The sequence below is a fragment of the Salmo salar genome, chromosome 23, assembly GCF_965601325.2.
Source record: "Salmo salar chromosome 23, fSalSal1, whole genome shotgun sequence".
NCBI lineage: Eukaryota > Metazoa > Chordata > Actinopteri > Salmoniformes > Salmonidae > Salmo > Salmo salar.
The window spans coordinates 21,293,810-21,316,742 of record NC_138313.1 but is presented as its reverse complement, the minus strand read 5'-3'; the positions used below and the strand labels follow the sequence as shown (position 1 = coordinate 21,316,742).

Here is a 22,933-nt window from a genome sequence, read left to right as displayed (position 1 = left end):
TAAGTGTAAATACCAATTACTGAGAAGGGCTTAAATCAAAACACCGACTATGGGTGGGAAAGTATTGTCTCCTCAAGTTCAATTTGACAAAGAAAGGAAAATACACACACACAGGTCTACAAGTATATATTTATTTTATAAAACTAGTTACATTTATTACAGGTTTAGTACAGTAGATATCAGTTTCGATCAAATAAGGCAAGTTATTATAATAAACTGTACAATTGAGAGGCAAGAACAATCTAGAAAAAGCAAAACATCTGATAGAAACTTGTCCGTACAAAAGATTTTAAGGTGTTGCATTTGATAAAACCACTTGTGTGAGATGTAGACTGGCTTTTTCCAATAAAACACAATTGACAGAAAAAGAAAGAAAAAACAATGAAAACATTTGCTAATTCAATTGTCAAATTCCAGTTGCCATTTCCTGCAATAGAGGAAGTGGGCGGATTGCTTCTCAGGAACTGGGTGTGTCCCTGTGGCTCCCCTGACCTTCCATCGACTGTGTAAACATGATTGCATTCCAAGGGTTTGCTAAAAACAGTGGTCTTTACAATGATGAATGATCTCATACAACCTTCATCAATCCCATTGAATATATTACATTTATCTCATAACAAAATACTTTGACTGAATAAACAATGCAATGGATAAGCCACTACTACGTATGTGATGTCATTGTTCCTGATGGTCACCTGAGGGTACTACTGTGTGCTGCAAAAACAGGCTCAAGGAGAGGGGTATATTTTGTGGGCAGTTAGGGGAACAGTGCTAGTGATGATGGTGGTGACCATTAGGGGCTAAACAGGGGGTGCACTGTAGCGCACCTCAACACTGAACTTGTCTGCTGTTTTGGGCGGCAGTGGCTTCTTTACAATGCTTCTCTTCATGATCATCTCCTCATTAGCATAAATGGGTGCGTCAGTGTCGTCTGAGTGGTAGCCTGACTGGTACCCACTCGTCTGATTGGACGACTCGGAGGCCAGAGACTCCTTACTCTTACATCGCTGGATGTGACTATAGGAGGACAGGAACCATTTATAATCCAATAAACAAATACAGTAACAATCACACAAATGCTGTGAGAGTCCAGAGTGTAATACATAACCATTGGGTTGGGGGTTATGGGCCTCCTGTTTTCTCACCTGAAGTTGGACGTGCGGTGACGCTGATGGTCCAGACTCTTCATCTCCTCTGGTGATAGGCCCATACCGCTGTCCGTCTGACCCTCCTGTAGGGAACACCCACATGCACTCAGATTATTGGCTGTTGATATGTAACAGTGACACTGTTTGTAACCATGGAGACACTCACCATGATGCTGCTATGGCCCACAGGGACGTCATCAAAAGTCTTCACACTGAGTGGTCGACTGCACCTGTCACTCTGCTGGGAGAGCCTATAAGGAGCAGTGGGGTTGGGGGGGTAATCAACAGCTAGGCATCACAAGTTACACTAACAACTAGCAAGTGTCCATACAAACTACACAAAGGTAGTCCACTATATTGGGGTTTAAATTGTGACGGATCAATGTGATGCTTGGTGTTAATTTGAGTCAGTGTGCATGTTGCTGACCCAAGCGAGATGGCGGGTGTGTTGTCGCAGTGTATCTGGGGGACATGGGTTTCCTCTCTGATGATCCTGGTGAAGGGGTTCCTGGGTTCAGGGCTGAGTGAGCCCCCCTCCACCTCCACTGCTGTCAGAGGGATGTAGTCCTTCCCATCCTGAAGGTAAACACACATCGATTACACTCTCAGACCTTACACTCTCACCTCATACACACACAATAAGATGAACTAACTCACACACCGTGCACCAATACCCTCATAAATAAACTAGCGCTCGTAACACATGTATGTACACCAACAGACCTGATGAGCGCTGGCCTGTAGCAGGTTCCCCAGATGTTCTACGAGCTCGGTGAAATTTGGTCTGTCGGTAGGTTTGTCCAGCCAGCAGTCCAACATGGTTTGATATCTAGCAGAACAATCATTACCTGGTCATTTGTTAATTCATCACTGCAACACACTGCAATGGAGTCACATTGTTGTCTATGGCTTCACGTGGCAGATTCTATTGGCAGATAATTGTATTTCACAGTCATAATGGAATTGAGCAGGCTTCAGTATGTAATGTCGTGTGATATGCTGTATTTCAGTAGTCCACTCACATCTCAGTGGTGGCGTAGTCTGGTGCTCTCATCCTAGTCCCTTCCTTCAGCCTCCTGCAGAAGGCCTCATCAATGCCAACACCAGGGTATGGAGATGCCCCTGTGGTGGAGAGAACAACCGTTATAATACAGTTACAGTGTGGTTATGGTCTGGCCACTAAGTGGTCAAGTTGTGTTTGAAGAGGTACTGTCACTTGGCTCACCCAGAGAGAAGATCTCCCAGAGCAGAATGCCAAAGGACCACACGTCGCTCTGTGTGGTATAGACCCGGTCAAAGATGGTCTCAGGAGCCATCCATTTCAGAGGGAGCCGCGCCTGTAGAGAGAGTCACAGTTTATGAGACGTTGTAATAACCACGGATAGTGACTGAGGTACGGCGTGTTCTTAGTAGCTTACGTCTCCCTTGCGGACGTAGTCGGGGTCTTTGTAGACGTCTCTGGCCAGACCAAAGTCACAGATCTTCACAATGTTGTTTTCTGAGAGCAAGATGTTCCTAGCTGCTAGGTCCCGATGGATGCACTTGCGAGAGGATAGGAACTCCATGCCCTTGGCCACCTGGAAGCTGTAGCTGATCAGGTCCTCCATGGTCAGGTGCTCCTCCCACTCACAACTCTCTGCTTGGGTTCAAATTGGGCATTTAGTAATAGCAGAGAGGTTATATTATCACATTATCACGTCATACATTATACATTGTGATCAGTGAAGTGGTGCATACAAATGAAGGATCTTAATTTGATCAATCTTTTGTTGTTTAGAATTTTCCTGCAAATAGTGTATTTGAGTTTTAAAAAGGCTTCTAAAGTTTGTAATTCCCACTTTGAAATGAATTTCAGACTTGATTTGCCCTAACAAAAAACGTATCAAAACCTACAAAAATGTATATTAAATATAACCCACATAATAATTAAAATGTCCCGTTGCTGCATGATTATTTTCCCGCTGTAGCACACTGGCTCAAATTAAGATCCTACATCTATATAAATCCTATTGGTGATATGTACAGTATTTGCATGAGGTGAGTATAGCGAAATAGAGCTGCAGTACCATCCTCCTCCTCTACGTGGCTAACAGAGCTCTCCTCTCCCAGTCTGGAGCAGACTGCTGTCCCAGTGCAAATGTCCAAGTGGGTGCTGGTCCCCAAACCCAGGTCCCCTTCAGTCACGTCCTCCTCCATCCGCTCCCACTGACCTGACCGAGGCCGCCTCCTCTGTAACCATGGAGAAATGGCATGTCAAAGGATCAAGGACGAAAAGTCCAATAGAAAAACTGGACTGGAAAACTCCTGGCCCAAGCAATACAACATGAAATGGAAGCTGGTAGTTTCCAGCGGCTCAGGCAGGCAGACAACGTGAGAGAATCACGGAGAACACTTGTGTAATGTTCTGGGATCAGTGTAACCACATCAGAGGCTGGCTGAGCTTTACAGACCGCTGTTGCTGGGGCATGGCTCATTTACCTTGAAGGGGCTGTACTCTCCACGCTTGCTCTTTAAATAGCTGGAGAGGTTGCCGTGTTTACAGTACTCCACAATCACCATCAATGGACCTGCGGGGAGAGGGAGAAAAGGTTCAATATCAGAGGAAGATCATCACTTCACTAGAGCACTGTAGAATGGGAGTGTGTAGTAAAGTAAGGGAAAGCGTAAGAGTGAGAAAGAGAGAGAGGGCATGGAAACAGAGGCCCTCTTCCCCGTTCCCAGAACAGGGCTTCCTCTCTGCGGTTTGAGCAGATATACAATTAGGACAGATAGAGCATGCTTGTTATTCTCTGCCTCTCACCACTAATAAAGCAGACACTTCCTGATGAACACAATGTGCAGAACACAAATGGAAGAGTGGGAGAAAGGGGTGCCAAGAAAGGTAGAAGCAGAGATGGTGCGAGAGAAAAAGAGGGGGGAAAGAAAATAGGAAAGGGAATATGTGAAATATGAAATGTGTGAGTGTGTGAAGACTCACTCCCTGGTTTGGTGCAGGCCCCCAGCAGGTTGACCACATTGAGATGGTGGCCGATGTGGATGAGGATCTTCAGCTCTGACATCAGTGCACGGCACTCACTGGAGGTGGCTCCCTCTGTGGTGGGCAGAGATAAAAACTCAGTCAGCTCATTTAGTATGTGTGTGTGTGTGTGGGTGTATGTGTGTGTGTGTGTGCATGCCAGGGGATGAGAAGGAGGTGTACCCACCTTTCAGCATCTTGACTGCCACTGTAGTACAGGTAGTGGCTTTCTCTATGCCAAAGGCTGCGGCCTCTACTACCTGTCCAAAAGCTCCACGGCCCAATTGGTCACCTTCAAAACACACCATATATCATTTCAGACAGTGGATTTAAAACGTTCATCTCGCCTGTGTATAGCGTCTCTTTCTCCCCAAAACTGTGCCCATAAGGATCTGAAAGTCTCACCTAGCTTCAGCCTGTCACGAGGGAACTCCCACTTGTTGGCGTCGTATGTGAGCCTCTCACAGTTCTCGTCCATGGGCATGTCCTCAGAGTCAAGGATGATGGACAGGTACCCTGTCTTCATGTCCCCATTATTTGGCTAGAGAGAGGGAATGGGGGGATGAGAGAGAACGAAAGAGAGAAAAGTATATATTTTTTATATTTATTACATCTTTTCTATAATGACCTACAGATACAGTGTCTTCAGACATTACCCCTGATGGATGGAAAGCCCCCTTTTATGTTTATTTATGGAAGTTTGTCTATGAGAGTTTGTCATGTGGAAGTTTGTCCATGAGAGTTTGTCATGTGTTAGTCCCCTCTCTGCTGGTTCATCAGTTAGATGCCATGCCAGGCCCGGCCAGTAACGGAGGGACTGGCAGCAGAATGTGGCTCTGTTGTTCCCCAACACAAAGGAGTGTAGACACTGACCGCTAGACCAGTCACTTCTCATCTGTCAGACCCATCCGTCTGTGTGTGTGGCTGTGTGTGTATGGCTGTGAGTGTGTGTGTGTGTGACTCTGTGTGTGGGCCTGTGCAGAGGAGTGTGGAAAGGGGATGAGTAGAGCAGTCTGTCTTACTCTTTTCCTGCTGCGGATGACGAAGACGATGAGTAGCCAGAAGAACATGGCGATGACCACAGAGCCAATAGGAACAATCAGCTCTACATTAGTCTTCTCCTCTGCTCCTACAACCAAAACAATAACCAGAGTGAGTATGAAGTAGTATGAACTACAGTAAACTGTACAAGGGTATTTACCTCTTCATTACTCAATCGTTATACAGTGCTGCTTGAAAGTATGTGAACTCCTTGTTGAAATTACAGATTGTTTTAGTTTTTACCATGAAATCTTAATTGGATCAGAACCAGTCGTTTTGATCTGACATAGCAGGTTTATATTTACCAATACCGTATGTTGGTGTAGAGAAAATCATGCGTGTAGTAGAAAAATGAAATGAAAAAGGAATTAGTGCAGGTGAAAAAATAAGTGAAAGCCAAGTTGCATTGGTTAAATCAAGTAGGTAAGTAGAATCAGGTGGGTAAATAATTGGGTACCAAATGAACCAATCAAAGGAGAGATCGTTAGGAAAGAGTTTGGGCGGGACTCTGATAAATAGAGATAAGAAGCCTGGTCAGTTTGTTGTTACCCATCCAGGTGAATGCAAAGCACACCATGCCGAGAGGAAAGGAGAGGTCAGAGGACATCAGGACTAGCGTAGTGAGAGCTCATCAGTCTGGGGAAGGCTATAAAATCATCTCAAGATGATTTGAGCTCCATCAGTCCACTGTGAGGCAAATCATTTACAAATGGAGAGCATTTAACATGACAGCAACTCAGCCTAGAAGTAGACGCCCTTCCAAAATATCCCCAAGAGCCACAAGAAATCAGGTAAAAGCCAACCCTAACATAACATCTAGAGATTTGTAGACCTTCCTTGCTGCATCTCAGGTGACTGTGCATGCTTCAACAATAAGAAGAACACTGAATCGAAATGCCATTCATGGGAGGGTTGCTAAGGGAGAAGCCGCAGCTGTCAAAAAAGAACCAAACTGCCCGTCTTAACTTTGCCAGAGACCACCTGGACAAACCTGAAGGTTTCTGGAAGTCCATTCTCTGGACCGATGAGTCCAAAATGTACCTTTTTGGTCACAATCAACACTGCTATGTTTGGCAAAAACCCAACACTGCCTACCACCAAAATAACATTATCAGAACAGTCAAGCATGGTGGTGGGAATGTCAAGATCTGGGGCTGCTTTTCGTCCTCTGGACCTGGAACCATGAATTCTGAGGTGTACCAGGAGATTCTTAAACAGAACGTCAGGCCATCAGACAAGGAACTAAAGCTGGGCTTAAAATGGGTCTTCCAACAAGACAATGACCCAAAGCATTCAAGCAAATCTACCAAAGAATGGCTCAGGAGAAAGAAGATTTGTGTTTTGAATTGGCCATGTCAAAGTCCTGACCTAAATCCAATCGAGATGCTGTGGCAGGACCTGAAGCGGGAAGTTCATGCCAGACACCCCTCAAACCTCACTCAATTGGCTGAGTTCTGTAAGGAGGAGTGGGGGAAGAAATCTGTCAAAACAGACGTCAGAGACTGATTACTGGCTATAGGAGACGTTTACTCCCAAGTTATCGCTGCTGATGGAGGTGACACAAGCTATTGACTGAAGGGGTTCACATATCAAATCTGAGTTTCTGTTAAATAAACCACTTCTGTTAAATAAACAAAAAAATGATTTGAAATAGATTTTCTCTGTCAGTTTGGAATTTGCCAATTACAATGTGCTTTGGCTATAAATCAGTACCAAGCTAGGAGGAACACGGTTTCAGGAAACCTGTGTGTGTGTGTGTGTGTGTGTGTGTGTGTGTGTGTGTGTGTGTGTGTGTGTGTGATTGGAGGAAGGGCACTGTTGGAATTCAGGCTGTGAGCAGACCTGATATTCTATCTAGTCATAACAAATGTTCTGGGGTCAGCATCACTCTGGCCAAAGTCAACCTGGGAAAAAACTGTCATCACACCATAAGCCTGTGACTACAAGCTGTAGAACCCTAATGATCTACCCTCATCGTTAATGTTTCCACCCTACTCCTTCTCTCTCTTTCCATCTATATCCCCTTTTCTCTCTTTTGCCTAATATCCCTCTCTTGTCCTCCGCCCACATATAAGAGGAACTTCTCGTTAGTGAGCTGAGGCAGCCTCTGTCCTCTGTCCTGCCTCGTTAGTGAGGCTCACTGGCGCCTGAGAGACCCTGAGCTCTGACTGGGTGACGGGCCGGTGGCCAGAGGCCTGTGATGGGGGCTGGGTCACGTAGGCCCTACAGATGCAGGATCTTAATTTGAGACAGTTTTCTACAGAAGGAAAATAATTCTGGAGCAACATTTAATGTGAATTATTATGTGGATTAGAATTAATGGACATTTTTTTGTAAGGGTTGATACATTTTTTTGTTAGGGCAAATCGAGTCTGACATTTTAAAGTAGAAAATTAAACACAGCAAGTTTGCATTTTCTGTTGTGCCAGGAAATTCTTAGCAACAAAAGAGTGATCAAATTAAGATCCTACATCTGTAACTGGTCACTCTCTGTACGTCTGTTTGTTTGTTTGTTGCTGTGTCTCAGCGTTCTAGGCCGGCCTCTCCCTTTGTCCTTGCTGGGCTTCTTATTGTTTGGTATTCTGAAACTCCCAGGAGGATGTGCTCTAACAGGGCCCGCTTCCTGCTCCGTGAGGGAACAGTTATTTATACACTCCATCTTTGATATAGCAGAATGTCTTAAGTGGGAGGTGAATCAGGCGAACCTTGAGGCAAGCTATAATAAAATCTAGAAATGAATGAATGGTCTATATGGGAGTTTATGGGTAAGATATCATGAGTAAAACTGAATAAATTCATTGTGGTGTGAATCCCTCTTTGGTTATGCCTGTACCTTCTTTTGTTTATGGATACACCACCAGAGAACAGGAAATACAGGCATTATGTCATACTGCATTATATCTGTAGCGTGATTAGTGCTGGCTGTTTCCTATGCTGTGGTCCAGTTTCCCGTAGTGGGAGAGACTGACCTTCAGTGATAAGGTTGCTCTGAGATGTGTCACAGCCCCGGCTATTACAGGCAGTACAGGTATACAGACCACCGTCCTCCTTCTTCACACGCTGGATTGTCAGGGTCTGGTTCAATCGGCTCAGAATCACACCTGTGGCAAAAAAAGGTCCATGGCATTAATACCAGTATTGTACTGTATGTAACACAAAGTAGACATGGTAGCAGCAGAAGTGGTATTAGTAACCATTGGGTCATGCCATTACCAGAGCCGTCCACCACTGTTTGGTTGTGTTTGGTCCACATCACGGTCGGGGTGGGTGTACCGGTCACCTCACATATTAGCATGGTCGTCGCACTGACGTTCACTCTCTGGTCTGTCAAATTGTTCAGGATCCTCGCGGCCTCAAGTGCTAAAAAAAACCCAAGACAGGACTCTAAATATTTTGCCAAACACTAGACTAGATCTAGAAACCTGCGGTACCCATGAGAGGACCTTGGTTAACCTGTTAGGGCTAGGGGGCAGTATTGACACAGCCGGATAAAAAACGTACCCGATTTAATCTGGTTACTACTCCTGCCCAGTAACTAGAATATGCATATAATTATTGGCTTTGGATAGAAAACACCCTAAAGTTTCTAAAACTGTTTGAATGGTGCCTGTGAGTATAACAGAACTCATATGGCAGGCCAAAACCTGAGAAGATTCCATGCAGGAAGTGGCCTGTCTGACATGTGTTTCATCTAGGCTGTTTTTATTGAAGATTTAGGATCTTTGCTCTAACGTGACACTTCCTACGGCTCCCATAGGCTCTCAGAGCCCGGGAAAAAGCTGAAGGATATCGAGGCAGGCTCTGGCTGAAACACTTTATCGCGTTTGGCAAGTGGCCGCTCAGAGTACTGTGGGCTTAGGCGCGTGCCCGAGTCGACCGAATGCTTTATTTTTTTTCGTCTGTTTACCTAAATGCAGATTCCCGGTCGGAATATTATCGCTTTTTTACGAGAAAAATGGCATAAAAATGGATTTTAAACAGCGGGTGACATGCTTCGAAGTACGGTAATGGAATATTTAGAATTTTTTTGTCACGAATTGCGCCATGCTCGTAACCCTTATTTACCCTTTCGGATAGTGTCTTGAACGCACGAACAAAACGCCGCTGTTTGGATATAACAATGGATTATTTTGGACCAAACCAACATTTGTTATTGAAGTAGAAGTCCTGGGAGTGCATTCTGACGAAGACAGCAAAGGTAATAACATTTTTCTTATAGTAAATCTGACTTTGATGAGTGCTAAACTTGCTGGGTGTCTAAATAGCTAGCCCTGTGATGCCGGGTTATCTACTGAGAATATTGCAAAATGTGCTTTCACCGAAAAGCTATTTTAAAATCGGACATATCGAGTGCATAGAGGAGTTCTGTATCTATAATTCTTAAAATAATTGTTATGCTTTTGTGAACGTTTATCTTGAGTAATTTAGTAAATTCACCGGCAGTGTTCGGTGGGAATGCTAGTCACATGCTAGTCACATGCTAATGTAAAAAGCTGGTTTTTGATATAAATATGAACTTGATTGAACAAAACATGCATGTATTGTATAACATAATGTCCTAGGGTTGTCATCTGATGAAGATCATCAAAGGTTAGTGCTACATTTAGCTGTGGTTTGGGTTTATGTGACATTATATGCTAGCTTGAAAAATGGGTGTCTGATTATTTCTGGCTGGGTACTCTGCTGACATAATCTAATGTTTTGCTTTCGTTGTAAAGCCTTTTTGAAATCGGACAGTGTGGTTAGATTAACGAGAGTCTTATCTTTAAAATGGTGTAAAATAGTCATATGTTTGAAAAATTGAAGGTTTTGCATTTCTAAGGTTTTTGAATAACGCGCCACGGGATTGCACTGGCTGTTACGTAGGTGGGACGATTTGGTGCCACCTAGCCCAGAGAGGTTAAAGACCTGTGAGAGTGGCCCAAGTGATTGTAGAGATGGCTGATAAATATGGTCCAGGTACAGATTTGTACCTCTGAGGGTGAGGTGTCGGAGGAGACAGGTCCTCTCCCCAGTCTTGATGTTCTCCACCTGGCAGGCGTACACCCCCTGGTCCCCCCGAGACACGTTGGTCAGGGGCAGCTCCAGGGTAACGTTGGTGCCCTGCAGCCCAGAGAGGACAGCCTGGGACAAGGGCTGCTGGGACAGGGACAGGCCTCGACAGGACTGCACGGCAGGGACCTGCTCTGGGTCAAACTCATTCTCCACACGGAACCAGGCCAGATTTCCATAGATCAGCCTGTCTGCCTTACACCTCAGAACCACCTGGTCCTGCTCAATGGGCTCACGGGATGGAGACACACTCAGCTCCAGACCACCTGTAGAGTAGACAATCACACGCACACACACACACACACTTAATCATGAGGTGTTCTCATGGACGACGCACCAATGAGCCCAACCTTAAAGAACAGAAGAAGCATAAAAAGAAGCGTACGTGTCACATGGAAGACGATAATGCGCGAATCTTGTCCCGCTCTGTTAGAAGTCAGGCATTTGTAGAGGGCGTGGACCTTGGCTTTCTGGATCTTCAGAGAACTCACAGTCTGCAGACAAAAATGATCTTGACTATTATTTTACTAATTCATTGATATAATAAATGACTGAGATCACTTAGAGAGGAAGGAATGATCTTTACCTTGTGTAAGTTATCTGTGTCACTGCTAATTTGGGCGATAGGATTCTGCCCTGTGGATTTGCTGATGTCCCTCCATTTGGTACAGTCCTCCAGCTTGACCCCAGAGCTCACCACTCCTGACCTGCAGGGCAAAACCAAAATCACTCCATTGACACACTGCTATTGTTCAACACAAAAAAAAATCCATATAAGCACAGCACCGTAGATACACAAAAACAAATAAACATACACACGGACACAGAAATATAAATAGAAGACTATAGCCTTTATAATTACAGCATGTTCCTGATCTATTGGTCCCTGTTCTCAGCTGGGAGATGGTGATTTCAGGAGAGGTTACGTCATTTGTTTACAGACTGGAGTGGGTGGGATTGTCAACAAAGACACACCACTACAGTAGAGACCAGAACTCAAACAGAGACGCATAGAAATAGACGGATCGAGAGAGAGAGAGAGAGAGAGAGAGAGAGAGAGAGAGAGAGAGAGAGAGAGAGAGAGAGAGAGAGAGAGAGAGAGAGAGAGAGAGAGACACAAAAATGATCTGTGAAATGGGGAGCCAGAGATGAATGGAGTGATGGTGGTAGTGAAGGATGGAGGGAAGACGAGGAGGTAGAGACAGGGTTGCACAGGAAGAAGCCTTTAGACAGAGTAGTGCACTGGGAACAACAGGAAACCCTGACCAGGTCCGAGGAAGTGCTTGGATGTGCAGGCTGAAGATAAGACCTTACTGTTGGTCTGTACAGTAGACTGGACCATACACTCCAACCACTCTATCAACAATCCTCACATTACTGCATACCTGAGGGGCCCATTCACTAATCACAGCCCATTATGAAGCCCCAGCTCTACCCAATCACAATTTTCCTAAGAGACTCAATCATCAAAGTTCTCTGGAATACAAGGCTATCCATAATCCATAGAGAATACTGGGATCATATAAAAATCCATACAAAACCATACAAAGATAAGATCGGACTGTTTTCTCCGTCTAAAGCTCCCTGGTGTTTTTAAATTATGCACGCAACTTATTGTGAGAAGTATGAATCACATCCTACAATCTGATGCAGGGCACAGGGCACACTCATTGTCTCTGTTAATGCTTTCATCAACATCTAGAATGCTGATGTTCCTCCACAGAATCAACAACTGGTAACAATGAATGTCTGAGGAGCAGCAGGGTGAGGTTACACACACATGCACACGCATCATGCAGACACGCACGCACGCACACACACACACACACGCATAGTGAACGTGAGACTTACTGAAAGAGGAGTGGGCAGTCCTCTCTGGACATCCACTGCCATTGGATGCGTGTGGGTGTGGGGATTCCACGGGCAGTGCACCTGAGGGTGGGGCTGCTGCCGTACATGTGAACATCAGTGTCCACGGCAACCTCCTTCTCAATGATATGGGGAGGGACTGAGGAGACATGAACCATGACTTGACAGGTGCAAACTCCATATGGCCTAGGCTAAGTGCAGTGTGAACGTGGCAATGGTCACGTCACAGTTTAAGTCTAAGACAGAGGTACAGCATAAAGGAGAAAGAGAGAGGGGGTAACTATAAGACAAATTGGAGGGAGGCGCTAGAGGGGAGAGGAGGAGAAGACTGGTGAGAGTAATGAGAGAGGAATGGGAGAGAGGAGAGGGGAGGAGGTCCATACCATTGACCAAGAGCTGGACGGAGCGTCTCTGCTCTTCTTTTGTTATCTTATTGATCAAGACCACGGTGTAATTCCCAGCATCCTTTTCAGCTAGGCCAAGGATCATGAGAGAGTCCCTGGCAGGTTTAAATCTATAGTCATCCTTAGTGATAGGCTGGCCATTCTTATACCTGTAGAAATAAGGACAGGTTAAATTTACACAAATATCTAGTATACATAGAATACAATATAAACTACTGCAAGCATATACACTACATCATTACTGTACATAATCAACATACCATCTGACTGTAGGTTCTGGGTAGGCGTCGAACTTGACTGGGATCTTAATGTTCTGGGCACTAGCGTTCACCCCCAGAACCTTAACCCACTTGTGGTCATCAAAATCAATAAAAGGCTTTTCTAATGACAACAAAAACAACATAAACATTGTCAGCTACCATCGTCATCAAAACAATTCAATGTCACAAAGTAACATAACGGATTATTGTGCAATAAATCCAGACCAGGGGTCATTATTAATATAAGACAATAAGAGGATATCTGCAAAAGAAGTGTAAAAACCTCCAGACTATGTACCTTGGACAACAGATGTGGCTTAAACCACTAAGTGTACCTACCAAAAACCACAAGAGATGCAGATGCAGTTTTGACCATTTTTCCACTGGAGGCTGTGCAGGTATACTTTCCTGTGTAGTTGCCGGTCACGTTCTCCACTATGAGTGTGTTGGACAGTTCCAGAGAGCTCCACAGCTTCTTCTTGTGTGATGTGATGTAGGTCCGACCAGAGCCATTCACCGGGGCCTGCAAGTGGGGCAGAAAGAAGAGTGAGGGGATAAAAAGCACTGTAAATCAACCTAAAGACTGGTAGAAGTGAGAAGACAACACCATGAATTATATAAGGGCAGCATTGAACTGAAGTTGTGTTTAAAAACATTCCTGAAAGCAGGAAGTAAGGAGGAAACCTTGGGAGTAAGAGGAAGGGATATATCATATGGTATCCCTCTCTTGAATGGAATATGTCTATGGTGAGTCAGGTTAGTGTCAATATCATCACCATGTCTATGATTTCCGTGTCTGGTGGAATGTGATGAGTAACATGTCAGTCAATAAAGCCTGAGTTAGTGATTTCATGTGCATTTAGTAATCACAGTCTGTCTATAAGAGTGGGCCATGCAGGGTACTGACCAGGCTGATAGGGTGTGTCCAGGTGAAGTTGATGGCCACGCTGAGCTCTGTGTAGGCAGTGCAGTTTAGCACCAATTTCTCCCCCACAGACAGCCTCTCATGTGCCGGGGTCAGGGTGAGGTCATAGATCTTATATCCTGCGGAAAAGGGAGGGGAGACACAGCGGAGTGGTGAGCAGGCTATTGTTCCCCTGAGACTCACAAACACATGCATTTAAGTTAAATGAACACAAACTTAGATTGACAGTTTCAATGACACCTTGGTAAGTCATACATACAGTGGATTAAATAGGATTCATACACTAAGCTGAAAGCTAACCCACTTACCAACAACTGTAACAATGTAGAGCGATGACTTGTAGGTCTCATTGTTTATGCGTGTCTGACAGAAGACCAATCCAGCGTAGCTGATCAGGTGACTGGGGACTGAGACACCCTTCATGCTATCCCAATAAATGTCCTTCCCGTTTGGATAAAGTTCTTTTGTGGGATACTTCTGACGAAAAAAGGACACAGAATAAAAAAAGAAAAACTAATTACAGATACATCACAACATTGCATCGACTTGACAAAACGGAATAAAGCAGGTTCTTTGCTGGTGGTGGTGACCGACCAACCCTCACATGGAAATGATGAGTGATGTTTTACCATTTGATCAGCACTGGCTAGGTCAGAGGGCATTGTGGCTTTTCCAACACTCATTTTCAGTAAAATGTCCTATGAACCATACAGGCCATATACAAGGTCCCAGAGTTCTAATACTGACTGAAGGTGGGGACAACCCAGACAGGAAATGAAAACTCAGTTTATTGTTCCCTTGAACTGACATGGAAACAACGCAACAGACTCAGAATCTCAACTGACATTATCTGCCGCCCACAAAGCCTGCAGTCTAACAAAAACATACCTGAGAGAGCAAGGTCTTTACCAACTGGCTTTGTTGACAGAAGAGAAGCACAAATGTAGGCCACTTCATGTAGTTAGACTAGAGGAAAGGCAGGTATGAGGTGAAGCAGTCTTAGTTGTCAACTTTAGACAAAATAAGACGCGATAGAATAACTTCTGGAATTTTGACTCCATTCTGAACAGAATATATTGCATGTATCCCATACTGTACATACTGTTCTGTGTTTTAATGTCTTTAAAGACATTCTCCAGAACATTGGAAACTACTAAATCATTTTAAAACCTGCCTCTTTGGGCTGGATATGTCAATGTGTAGTTCATACATGCATAATCTATTAGCAGAATTACTGTCTTGCCTCAATTAGCCACGGAATCCCTAGAGCGACTGTTTTTCTGGTAGCTGTGCTGTGCAATTTTCCCTACATTTTCCCCCACTTGGGTAAGCCCCCTAGCATTTTTGAGTTCTAACCAAGGAGCTTCAGTCGCTGCCATTTGAGTGACAGCTGGCAAGATGCACACACAGCAGAGCGAGAGAGAGCAATGATGTAGGGCACATATCTGCACATACAGTATGTGACACAGCGAGCAATTTTCGGGGGCCACTTTTGGCTGGTGAGGTCTACTTTAGTATGCCTTAAAATGTCCGCCCAAATGGACAATAAAGTCAGTGGATCTGTCCTTACGGTATGTAGCGTGACATTGAGATTTTCCACGGACCCTAGGCATGGGATGACCACCTGGACTCCCTCACTGATGAACACAACGTCATAGTCCTTGTCAGAGGGAACAAATGGCACTTTATAGTCTGAAATAAAACACAAATACATAAAGGAGTCATGAGACATCGTGAGAGTCAACAGCATACACTGTATGTAATCCATACTGTACATACATCAGATCAGGTAGGCTCATTATTAAGGCAGCTCTAAGCAGCTCTTGGGTCAGATAGTCAAGATTACCCATTGGGTCACGCTTGAGGGATTCGGTAAGCCTACTTGTCATTCCAAAGTGAGGTAATGATGATGCACACCTTGGACATAGACATAAACGGCCACAGAGGTTTTTCTATCCTCCACCGCCAGGTCTCTGTAGGAGCACTGATACTTCCCAGTCTCATTGACGGTGGCCGAGGAAATGTGTAATTTGATGCAGAAGAATCCTGACCCACTGCAGTCTACTATGGAGAGACGACTGCCAGCACGGCTGCGATTATAGGATGTGGTCCATTCCAGGTTCTGACGGCCACTGCGGATCCAAAGAACAGAGTGAGAATGATGTAAGGGAAAAGTTTGATGATGGATGGATGGATGGATGGATGGATGGATGGATGGATGGATGACTTATATGGAGATTTATTATGTGAGGTATCAGAGTTATTTATTATCAGTTTTAAGACCATTTGAGCTATGTTTGCGGCCATATTTGCCAGGCTTCTGGAGAAGAGAGGCCCATCAGGTTCCAGTATGTCTCACCTGCAGGTGATCGCCAGTGTGTCTGAGGTGTTGATCCTGAGGACTTTCTCCTGGATGCTCAGTGTTGGCGGGTCAGGCATGAACCGGAGTTCTAATGCTGTAGGAATGGAGAGGTAAACAGTCAGTCAATCACCCTGATGATTGACTAATCTCAACAGTTCAGTCAGCATTAGCACACAGTGGAGATCAATATGAGACTGCTCACTCTCATGTCAAACCAACCTTAAATCATGTGTATAGAAACATGTGGACTGGGAGACTCCCGGAGTGTAGAGTGTGAGTGATGTCTGAACATGAAATCAGATGGGTAATGGTTCCTATCCCAACTCTGGTTATGCTCTCCAATATCTAATCTCAGAATCCACACCAGACTCCTCAGACACACTAGTTTATTCTCTGCATCTAGAATGCTGATAGCTAGAACACATCATAACACATTTGTAATTCAATGATAAAATGAAGTTTCATGAATCATTCCAACAGTGGATCGCACAGACGGGAGAAATGTTTTGCATCCATGGCGTGGACTCTATGGACTCTGTCGCTATTTTTCCACTCCTGTAGCAAATGGCGGAGCGGAGCTGTGTCAAAACAGGAAGCCAGGGCAGATGGGCCGGGTCAGGCTGAATAGCCCAGCTCTGTGTCGCCTAAGGTGGGGTTCCTGTTCCAGAGGATACGGCCTCCCAGAGAGGGCCAGGACATATACTATACATGCAGAAATGTGGAATATCTAGCCCCAAATTATCCAACGTTTATGGAACAGTTCAATATTACTGATGTCTTTGATTAGCGTACTGATCCAAAGAATATGAAAATGAAGTGTAGCACCAGAGTATTGAGGGGAGGAACATCTGTTGGCTCAATGGTCATTTGCTATACTGCCACAAATGAAGTGTCAAAATGGATTGTTAAAAGGATTGAGGGCCAAGGGCCAGGTATAATGAGGGCCACAACAGAATGTGGGGCCAAACGAATTGTAACTGACCTATGCACATAAGAATAATCAAAGCCACTGTTAACACATTGTAATTATGTAATGCATCAAGTGTTATACCTGGCAACTGCACTTGTGAATGTTACCAATTATTACACAATTTCTACTAATTCATGGTCAATAATTCAACTGTGTTCTATTATATTGTCTACTGACCTAGTGAGATAGAACCAATATTTTCGAGTTCAGACTTTTATACCAAACACAAAATCCCTGAAATTATATTAAGTTCTTATAAACATCTAAATACAGTTGTTAGTTTTAGTAAAGTAAAAATAAACCACAATTGAAACACATAAAAGGTAGCCTAAGATCCCAATGTTTTCTGAACATATTAAACTTAATCATTTTGATCAATATGATTTCTGTTTCATCTTACCAATCACCCTGCTGGCTCCCAGAAGAATGCCCACGAAATATAAAGTAATGACGGAGAATGCCTTTGCCATCGTCGACAATAGAGATGGATTGTCCCCGCATGAACACGCAATACGCAAAGTTCACTCCAGAAAGTAATCCAAGGCTATCCTAACCGTTCATCACCTCTTCATGCACACTGACGATATTTGTCTATTCCACTGGACAATGTTAGAAAATGCTGAGCCAAAAACACAATGAACTGAATAAAATAGATAATCCTATTTCACAGCAGTGTAACTAGGCTACAGTCTGACAGTGAGTCGTGCTCAACAGTTTGGCGGAGTTGATGGGTCGCTCTGAGGAAGGATGGAGCGCAGATAGGAACGGGCAGTGGAAACGCGCTGTAGCGGAAAGAGGGAGAAAGAGGAGTGAGACAACGCAAGGGAGGAGTAAGCGTCCCCATCTCCTCAGCCCCCGGTTCGTTATCTCTCAACTTAACTGACCTGTTTCAAAGAAACTTGGATAAGTCCACCCAAATAATTAGGGTCAAAGGCTAGATCTATAGGGAAGGAACTTTGGGTTGTGCAACACAATCTCACTCTCAATTCGTGCAATTATGTAAAAAAGGTATTTCAGCTTATTTCATGCTTTTTGTGCATTTTTGTGCGGCTTAATTTGTGTGAAAATACACACATTTTTGTGCGACTTAAATAACAGGAAAATACATTTTTGGGAGGCAAACTTCAGAACATTGTTTTGAAAATTATTGGAGCAATGCATTTTGCGCAATGGTGTTCTACACTACCTTGTTTTGTGTCCCACATTTATTTATATATATATAAAAAACCGTGTTAACAACCCAATATTGCCTCTTAAGGATCTGCCCCTTTTTTTTCAATTTTCGCCTAATATGACACCCAAATCGAACTGCTTGTAGCTCAGGACCTGAAGCAAGGATATGCATATTCTTGATACCATTTTAAAGGAAACACTTTGAAGTTTATGGAAATGTGAAAGGAATGTAGTAGAATATAACACATTAGATCTGATAAAAGATAATAAAAGAAAAAAAACGTGTTTTAAAAAAAAGTTTGTACCATCATCTTTGAAATGCAACAGAAAAGCCATAATGTATTATTCCAGCCCGGGCATAATTTAGATGTTGGCCAATGGATGGCAGCAGTGTATGTACAACATTTTAGACTGATCCAATAAACCATTGCATTTCTGTTCAAAAGGATGTACAAAGACTGCCCAAATGTGCCTATTAATAACTTTTCAAGTTCATAACTGTGCACTCTCCTCAAACAATAGCATGGTATTATTTCACTGTAATGGCTACAGTTAATTGAACAGTGCAGTTAGAATAACAAGAATTTAAACTTTCTGGGAAATTTTTCATTAGCTCAACCGTCCCGTGGGGGACCCACAGATCCTGTAGAGGTTCAACCAGGTTGTCACCAAAACACTTATAATATAATAGTTGTCTTACGTTTTTTCAATATTTTTATTAATGCCAATGCTGTTTTCGTATGCTTGTTTTTGGGAGGTGCTATGTCAGATTTAATGAGGGTTACCAGATTGGAGTAAAAAGCTGTATTTGTCTGGGTTTTTTGGTGGTATTGATTAAGATATTTGATTGGGGAATGGGGACACATTTTCATGATGGGAAATTCATTCATCAATAAATGTGGGGAAACAGAACACCTGCAAAAACAAATCTGTTTGGTTAAAATTCCCTTGGTGCAACTTCATGGTATTTGCAACTATAACGAGTTTGGACTATGATAAATTAAGTCATATCAATGCAGTTAAACAGGTTAATGTAAAATAATGAATTATGTTGACTTATGGCACTTCCAAGGCCATTTCATTATGATTATTACGGTTGTGTTAATCATGTTATATACTTACGCTATTGTAACAAGGCATATGCCAGCATTGTAGGCCTACTGCCACTGCCCAGAGGCCTATTAGGCTTTCATAGCAATGGCTGTTAGAGCTCACTTTGCCACAAATGAGCCCTGATTAGACCCTGTTGCAGCTTTCACTTTCTTCCGCTACATTGGTGGCAGCATTGTGATCATGTCCAGCTCACGTGTAGTTATGTGATCTAGTGGTGGGAAGCATTCTGTTTTTCAACATTGTGTTGGGTGTAATTACATTGATGTATCTAGTGAACAATGGATAAGCAACAATGGGCGTGACAGATAGAAGTAGTCACTACATGTGTGATCAAGCCTCACATCAAAGTTGCTTGAAGCTTCCTGTCATCCAGGACCTATATATCAGGCGGTGTCGGAGGAAGGCCCAAAAAAATGGTCAAGACTCCAGTTACCCAAGTCATAGACTGTTCTCTCTGCTACCGCACGGCAAGCGGTACCGGAGCGCCAAGTCTAGGACCAAAAGGCTCCTTAACAGCTTCTACCCCCAAGCCATAAGACTGCTGAACAATTAATCAAATGGCCACCTGGACTATTTACATTGACCCCTCCCCCCCCTGTTTTTACACTGCTGCTACTCGCTGTTTATTATCTATGCATAGTCACTTTACAAATGACCTCGACTGACCTGTATCCCCCACACATTGACTCGGTACCGGTAGCCCCTGTATATAGCCACGTTATTGCTATGTAATTTTCTTGTGTTACTTTTTATATGTATATTTTTTTTAATTTAGCTTATTAACTAAATATTTTCTTAACTCTGTTTCTTGAACTGCATTGTTGGTTATAGACTTGTAAGTAAGCATTTCATGGTAAGGTCTACACCTGTTATATTAGGCACATGTGACAAATAAAATGTGATTTGATTTGATTTGAACGTGCTATGCCCTGACCAGTGTTTCAGAACAGATTCCTCTGTGTTAACTTAACTTGTTAACTTAACTTGTTAAGTTTTGGGTCCAAACTTACCAGTGTGGACCCAAAACAAACACATTCTAGACATTTACAAACTACCTGTTTAAAGTATTATTACATCCATGGTGTTTTTTTGTTACTGAAGCTTATATATGGGATCAATATCATGCCAAATGTATTCACAAATGTAAATCACCAACCCACAAATGTCAAATCACTTTCCACAAATGTAAATCCCTTTCCACAAATGTAAATCCCATTCCACAAATGTAAATCACTTTCCACAAATGTAAATCACCAATCCACAAATGTTAATCACTTCCCACAAATGTAGATCACTTTCCATAAGTCTTTCCACTGTCCACAAATGCAATTCACTATCCACAAACAAATACCTTTTGATTTGTAATTTGATTTGTAAATCGATATATTGCATTAGAATTTTTGTATAACTGCAGATATGCAGGTCATTTAAATGAATTAAGTCAAGTCAAGAGTTGGCTATAATATGAGTACAAACAGAGTGTGTGTATTTGTGTAAGTGTTTGTGTGCGTCAGTGTGTATTATGGTGTGTATTATAATTTCACATCATAAAAATTTATCCCCTTTTCCCAATCAAACACCTTAAATGATACCAAAAAATAAAATAACAATCTGTATTTTTCTCCAATCTGGCAACCCTCATAGAATTTGATATAGCCTTGTATAAAATGCATGATGAAAGAAATGGTGTAATGTACATGAAAAAGTGAAGCCTTGTATTAAATGCATCCACGGAATATGAAATGTTTTATGAAGAAAATTGTGTAGGCCTACAGTTGCCTACATGAAAAAAAGGTCTGTTTTGACTACAAGTGCACCATTATACCAAAGTATTAAGTGAAAACAAGCATTAAAAAACAGTATTGGCATTGATTAAAAAAAGGCATTAATAAAATAAAAAAAACTATGTAAGGCTACTATTATATTATCATTATTTCAGTGACAACCTGTTTGATTAACAATATTGGATTGTTAACACGTTTTTATATATATATATAAATAAATGTGGGACACACTGTGTTGCTCACCATTGCCCATCATGCATTTCTCTAATAACTTTCAGATTGTTCACAAAGTGTGCCCCCAAACAATGTTTTTTGCTATGAATGAAGTCGCAAAATAATGTGTCTTTTCCTACAAGTTAAGTCGCACAAAATATTGTGTCTTTTCACATGAATTAAGCCACACAACAAAGCACGAAATCTGCTGAAATACTTTTTGTACATATTTGCACACGAATTGAGTGTGAGATTGGGTTGCAACATTTCCACACAGCTACTCAGGCGCCATCACTCCACTCCAGCAATATTGGCCTATGTCGTGTCATATATATATATATATGCCTGTAGTATTTCACAATCTCACTTCACAATATCATTTTCGTGCTCACCTCACAAACACACTTCCTACACTTACAGTATTTTCCCCATTAAAATGTTTGCTTATCTATTGAATTTAGCTATTAGGAGTAGATACATTTTAAATCTACTCAATATACTGAAGGGGAAATAGCCTACAAGAATCAAAGTGTATTTGATTGGTGAGTAACATGATTCAATAAAAAAAACTTGGGAGAAGACATGGGAAGCAGATACCACAGAATAATGAGGAGAGTATGCTGATATTCTAGGCTTCTTATTGAGTAGCCATGTTGCCTCAAAAGCAGTCACTATGGTCTGGCTCAGAGTAGGCTATGAAGAAGGACATGACTAATCAAGGAAACATCGGTAGTGTGGTCATGTGCCACATAACTTAGATGTGCCGCATGTTTAAGAGGATGATTTTTGATAATCTTAAATGATTCCTGATGATTTTGCAGTTGGAGCTTCTGTCATTCATGGACAAATTGTTATTTGAAACGTTGTTTTGTTATTTTAGCTGATAATGCTGATGGGATGGTGGGATGTGGGCCCCTCTGCTGTTTGCTGTTGGGGGTGGATGTGGGGGGGGGTTGGATGTCAGAATGTAGGTCTCCCATCTCCACATGTTTCCTGTCCCGGTCACTTCTGCTGGGACTGCCACCTGAACCGCCTGCCCTCCTCCTAGCCAACACTTCCTGGCGGGCACTCCAATCCCGACAGGGCACTTAGAACAGGAACTTTTCTTTTTTTCTTCTTGTGTTGTTAGATTCACAATACAATGTTCTAATTGTTCTCTACTCAACAAAGAGAATGAGAGAGCAAGAGAGACTGAAAGAAGAAAGGATGGTGAAAGAGAGAGAGGCAGGGGCTCTTGAGGGAGAGAGAAATGTTCTACCAGAAGATAATGATCCTCTATGTTTATGAGGTATTTGGCTGTTGCTGGATGGGGAGCACATATCTCACAGTGGGGAAAAGCCAGGGTTGTGATTCCTGCTGGAGATTTGTGCAAGGTTTTGCAGTAGTTAAAACAAAGACCACTGCCCTTGTTCTAAATGTGCACCTTGATTTACCCACCCATATGTCACCCCTGCCAAAGTCAGACAGAGGTGGGACTCCGTTTCTGTTCTCTCAACAGACAGCCACTGGAGAAGGAAACAAAGAGAGGAGTAGAAACTCTCAACACTCATACAGGTTATGTGGAGTACTACAAAATAACCGATACTGGCTGTGCTGAGAGTGG

General features: G+C 42.9%; 1 protein-coding gene across 3 annotated transcripts; it reads right to left on the bottom strand.

Moving 5' to 3' along the window:
* Positions 1 to 117: 117 nt before the first annotated feature.
* Positions 118 to 17,839, bottom strand: kdr (kinase insert domain receptor (a type III receptor tyrosine kinase)). 3 transcript variants are annotated; one of them, XM_014168997.3, is made up of 29 exons: positions 17,448 to 17,839; positions 16,075 to 16,171; positions 15,633 to 15,847; positions 15,286 to 15,407; positions 14,024 to 14,192; positions 13,698 to 13,834; positions 13,130 to 13,313; positions 12,791 to 12,911; positions 12,510 to 12,679; positions 12,109 to 12,265; positions 10,844 to 10,964; positions 10,643 to 10,751; positions 10,179 to 10,523; positions 8,419 to 8,565; positions 8,175 to 8,306; positions 5,187 to 5,293; positions 4,570 to 4,705; positions 4,352 to 4,456; positions 4,126 to 4,239; positions 3,627 to 3,715; positions 3,215 to 3,377; positions 2,567 to 2,787; positions 2,374 to 2,485; positions 2,171 to 2,270; positions 1,872 to 1,977; positions 1,576 to 1,724; positions 1,315 to 1,399; positions 1,146 to 1,231; positions 118 to 1,017 (listed from the first exon to the last, which is right to left on the bottom strand). In XM_014168997.3, exons 1-29 carry the CDS (start codon positions 17,515 to 17,517, stop codon positions 801 to 803), a joined length of 4,086 nt encoding a protein of 1,361 aa, XP_014024472.1. In that variant the 5' UTR covers positions 17,518 to 17,839; the 3' UTR covers positions 118 to 800. The 3 variants fall into 3 exon arrangements, with proteins under 3 accessions (XP_014024472.1, XP_014024473.1, XP_014024474.1); XM_014168998.3 differs by having other exon boundaries at positions 2,567 to 2,784; XM_014168999.3 differs by having other exon boundaries at positions 14,024 to 14,189.
* Between the last annotated feature and the right edge of the window lie 5,094 nt (positions 17,840 to 22,933).

Coding starts and splice junctions, on each gene's coding strand:
- kdr (XM_014168997.3), bottom strand. CDS start 17,517: ATGGCAAAGGCATTCTCCGTCATTACTTTATATTTCGTGGGCATTCTT. Junction 10,524..10,642: donor TATCGTCTTCCATGTGACAC/GTACGCTTCTTT, acceptor TCTACTCTACAG/GTGGTCTGGAGCTGAGTGTG. Junction 8,566..10,178: donor CCGACACCTCACCCTCAGAG/GTACAAATCTGT, acceptor GGTTTTTTTTAG/CACTTGAGGCCGCGAGGATC.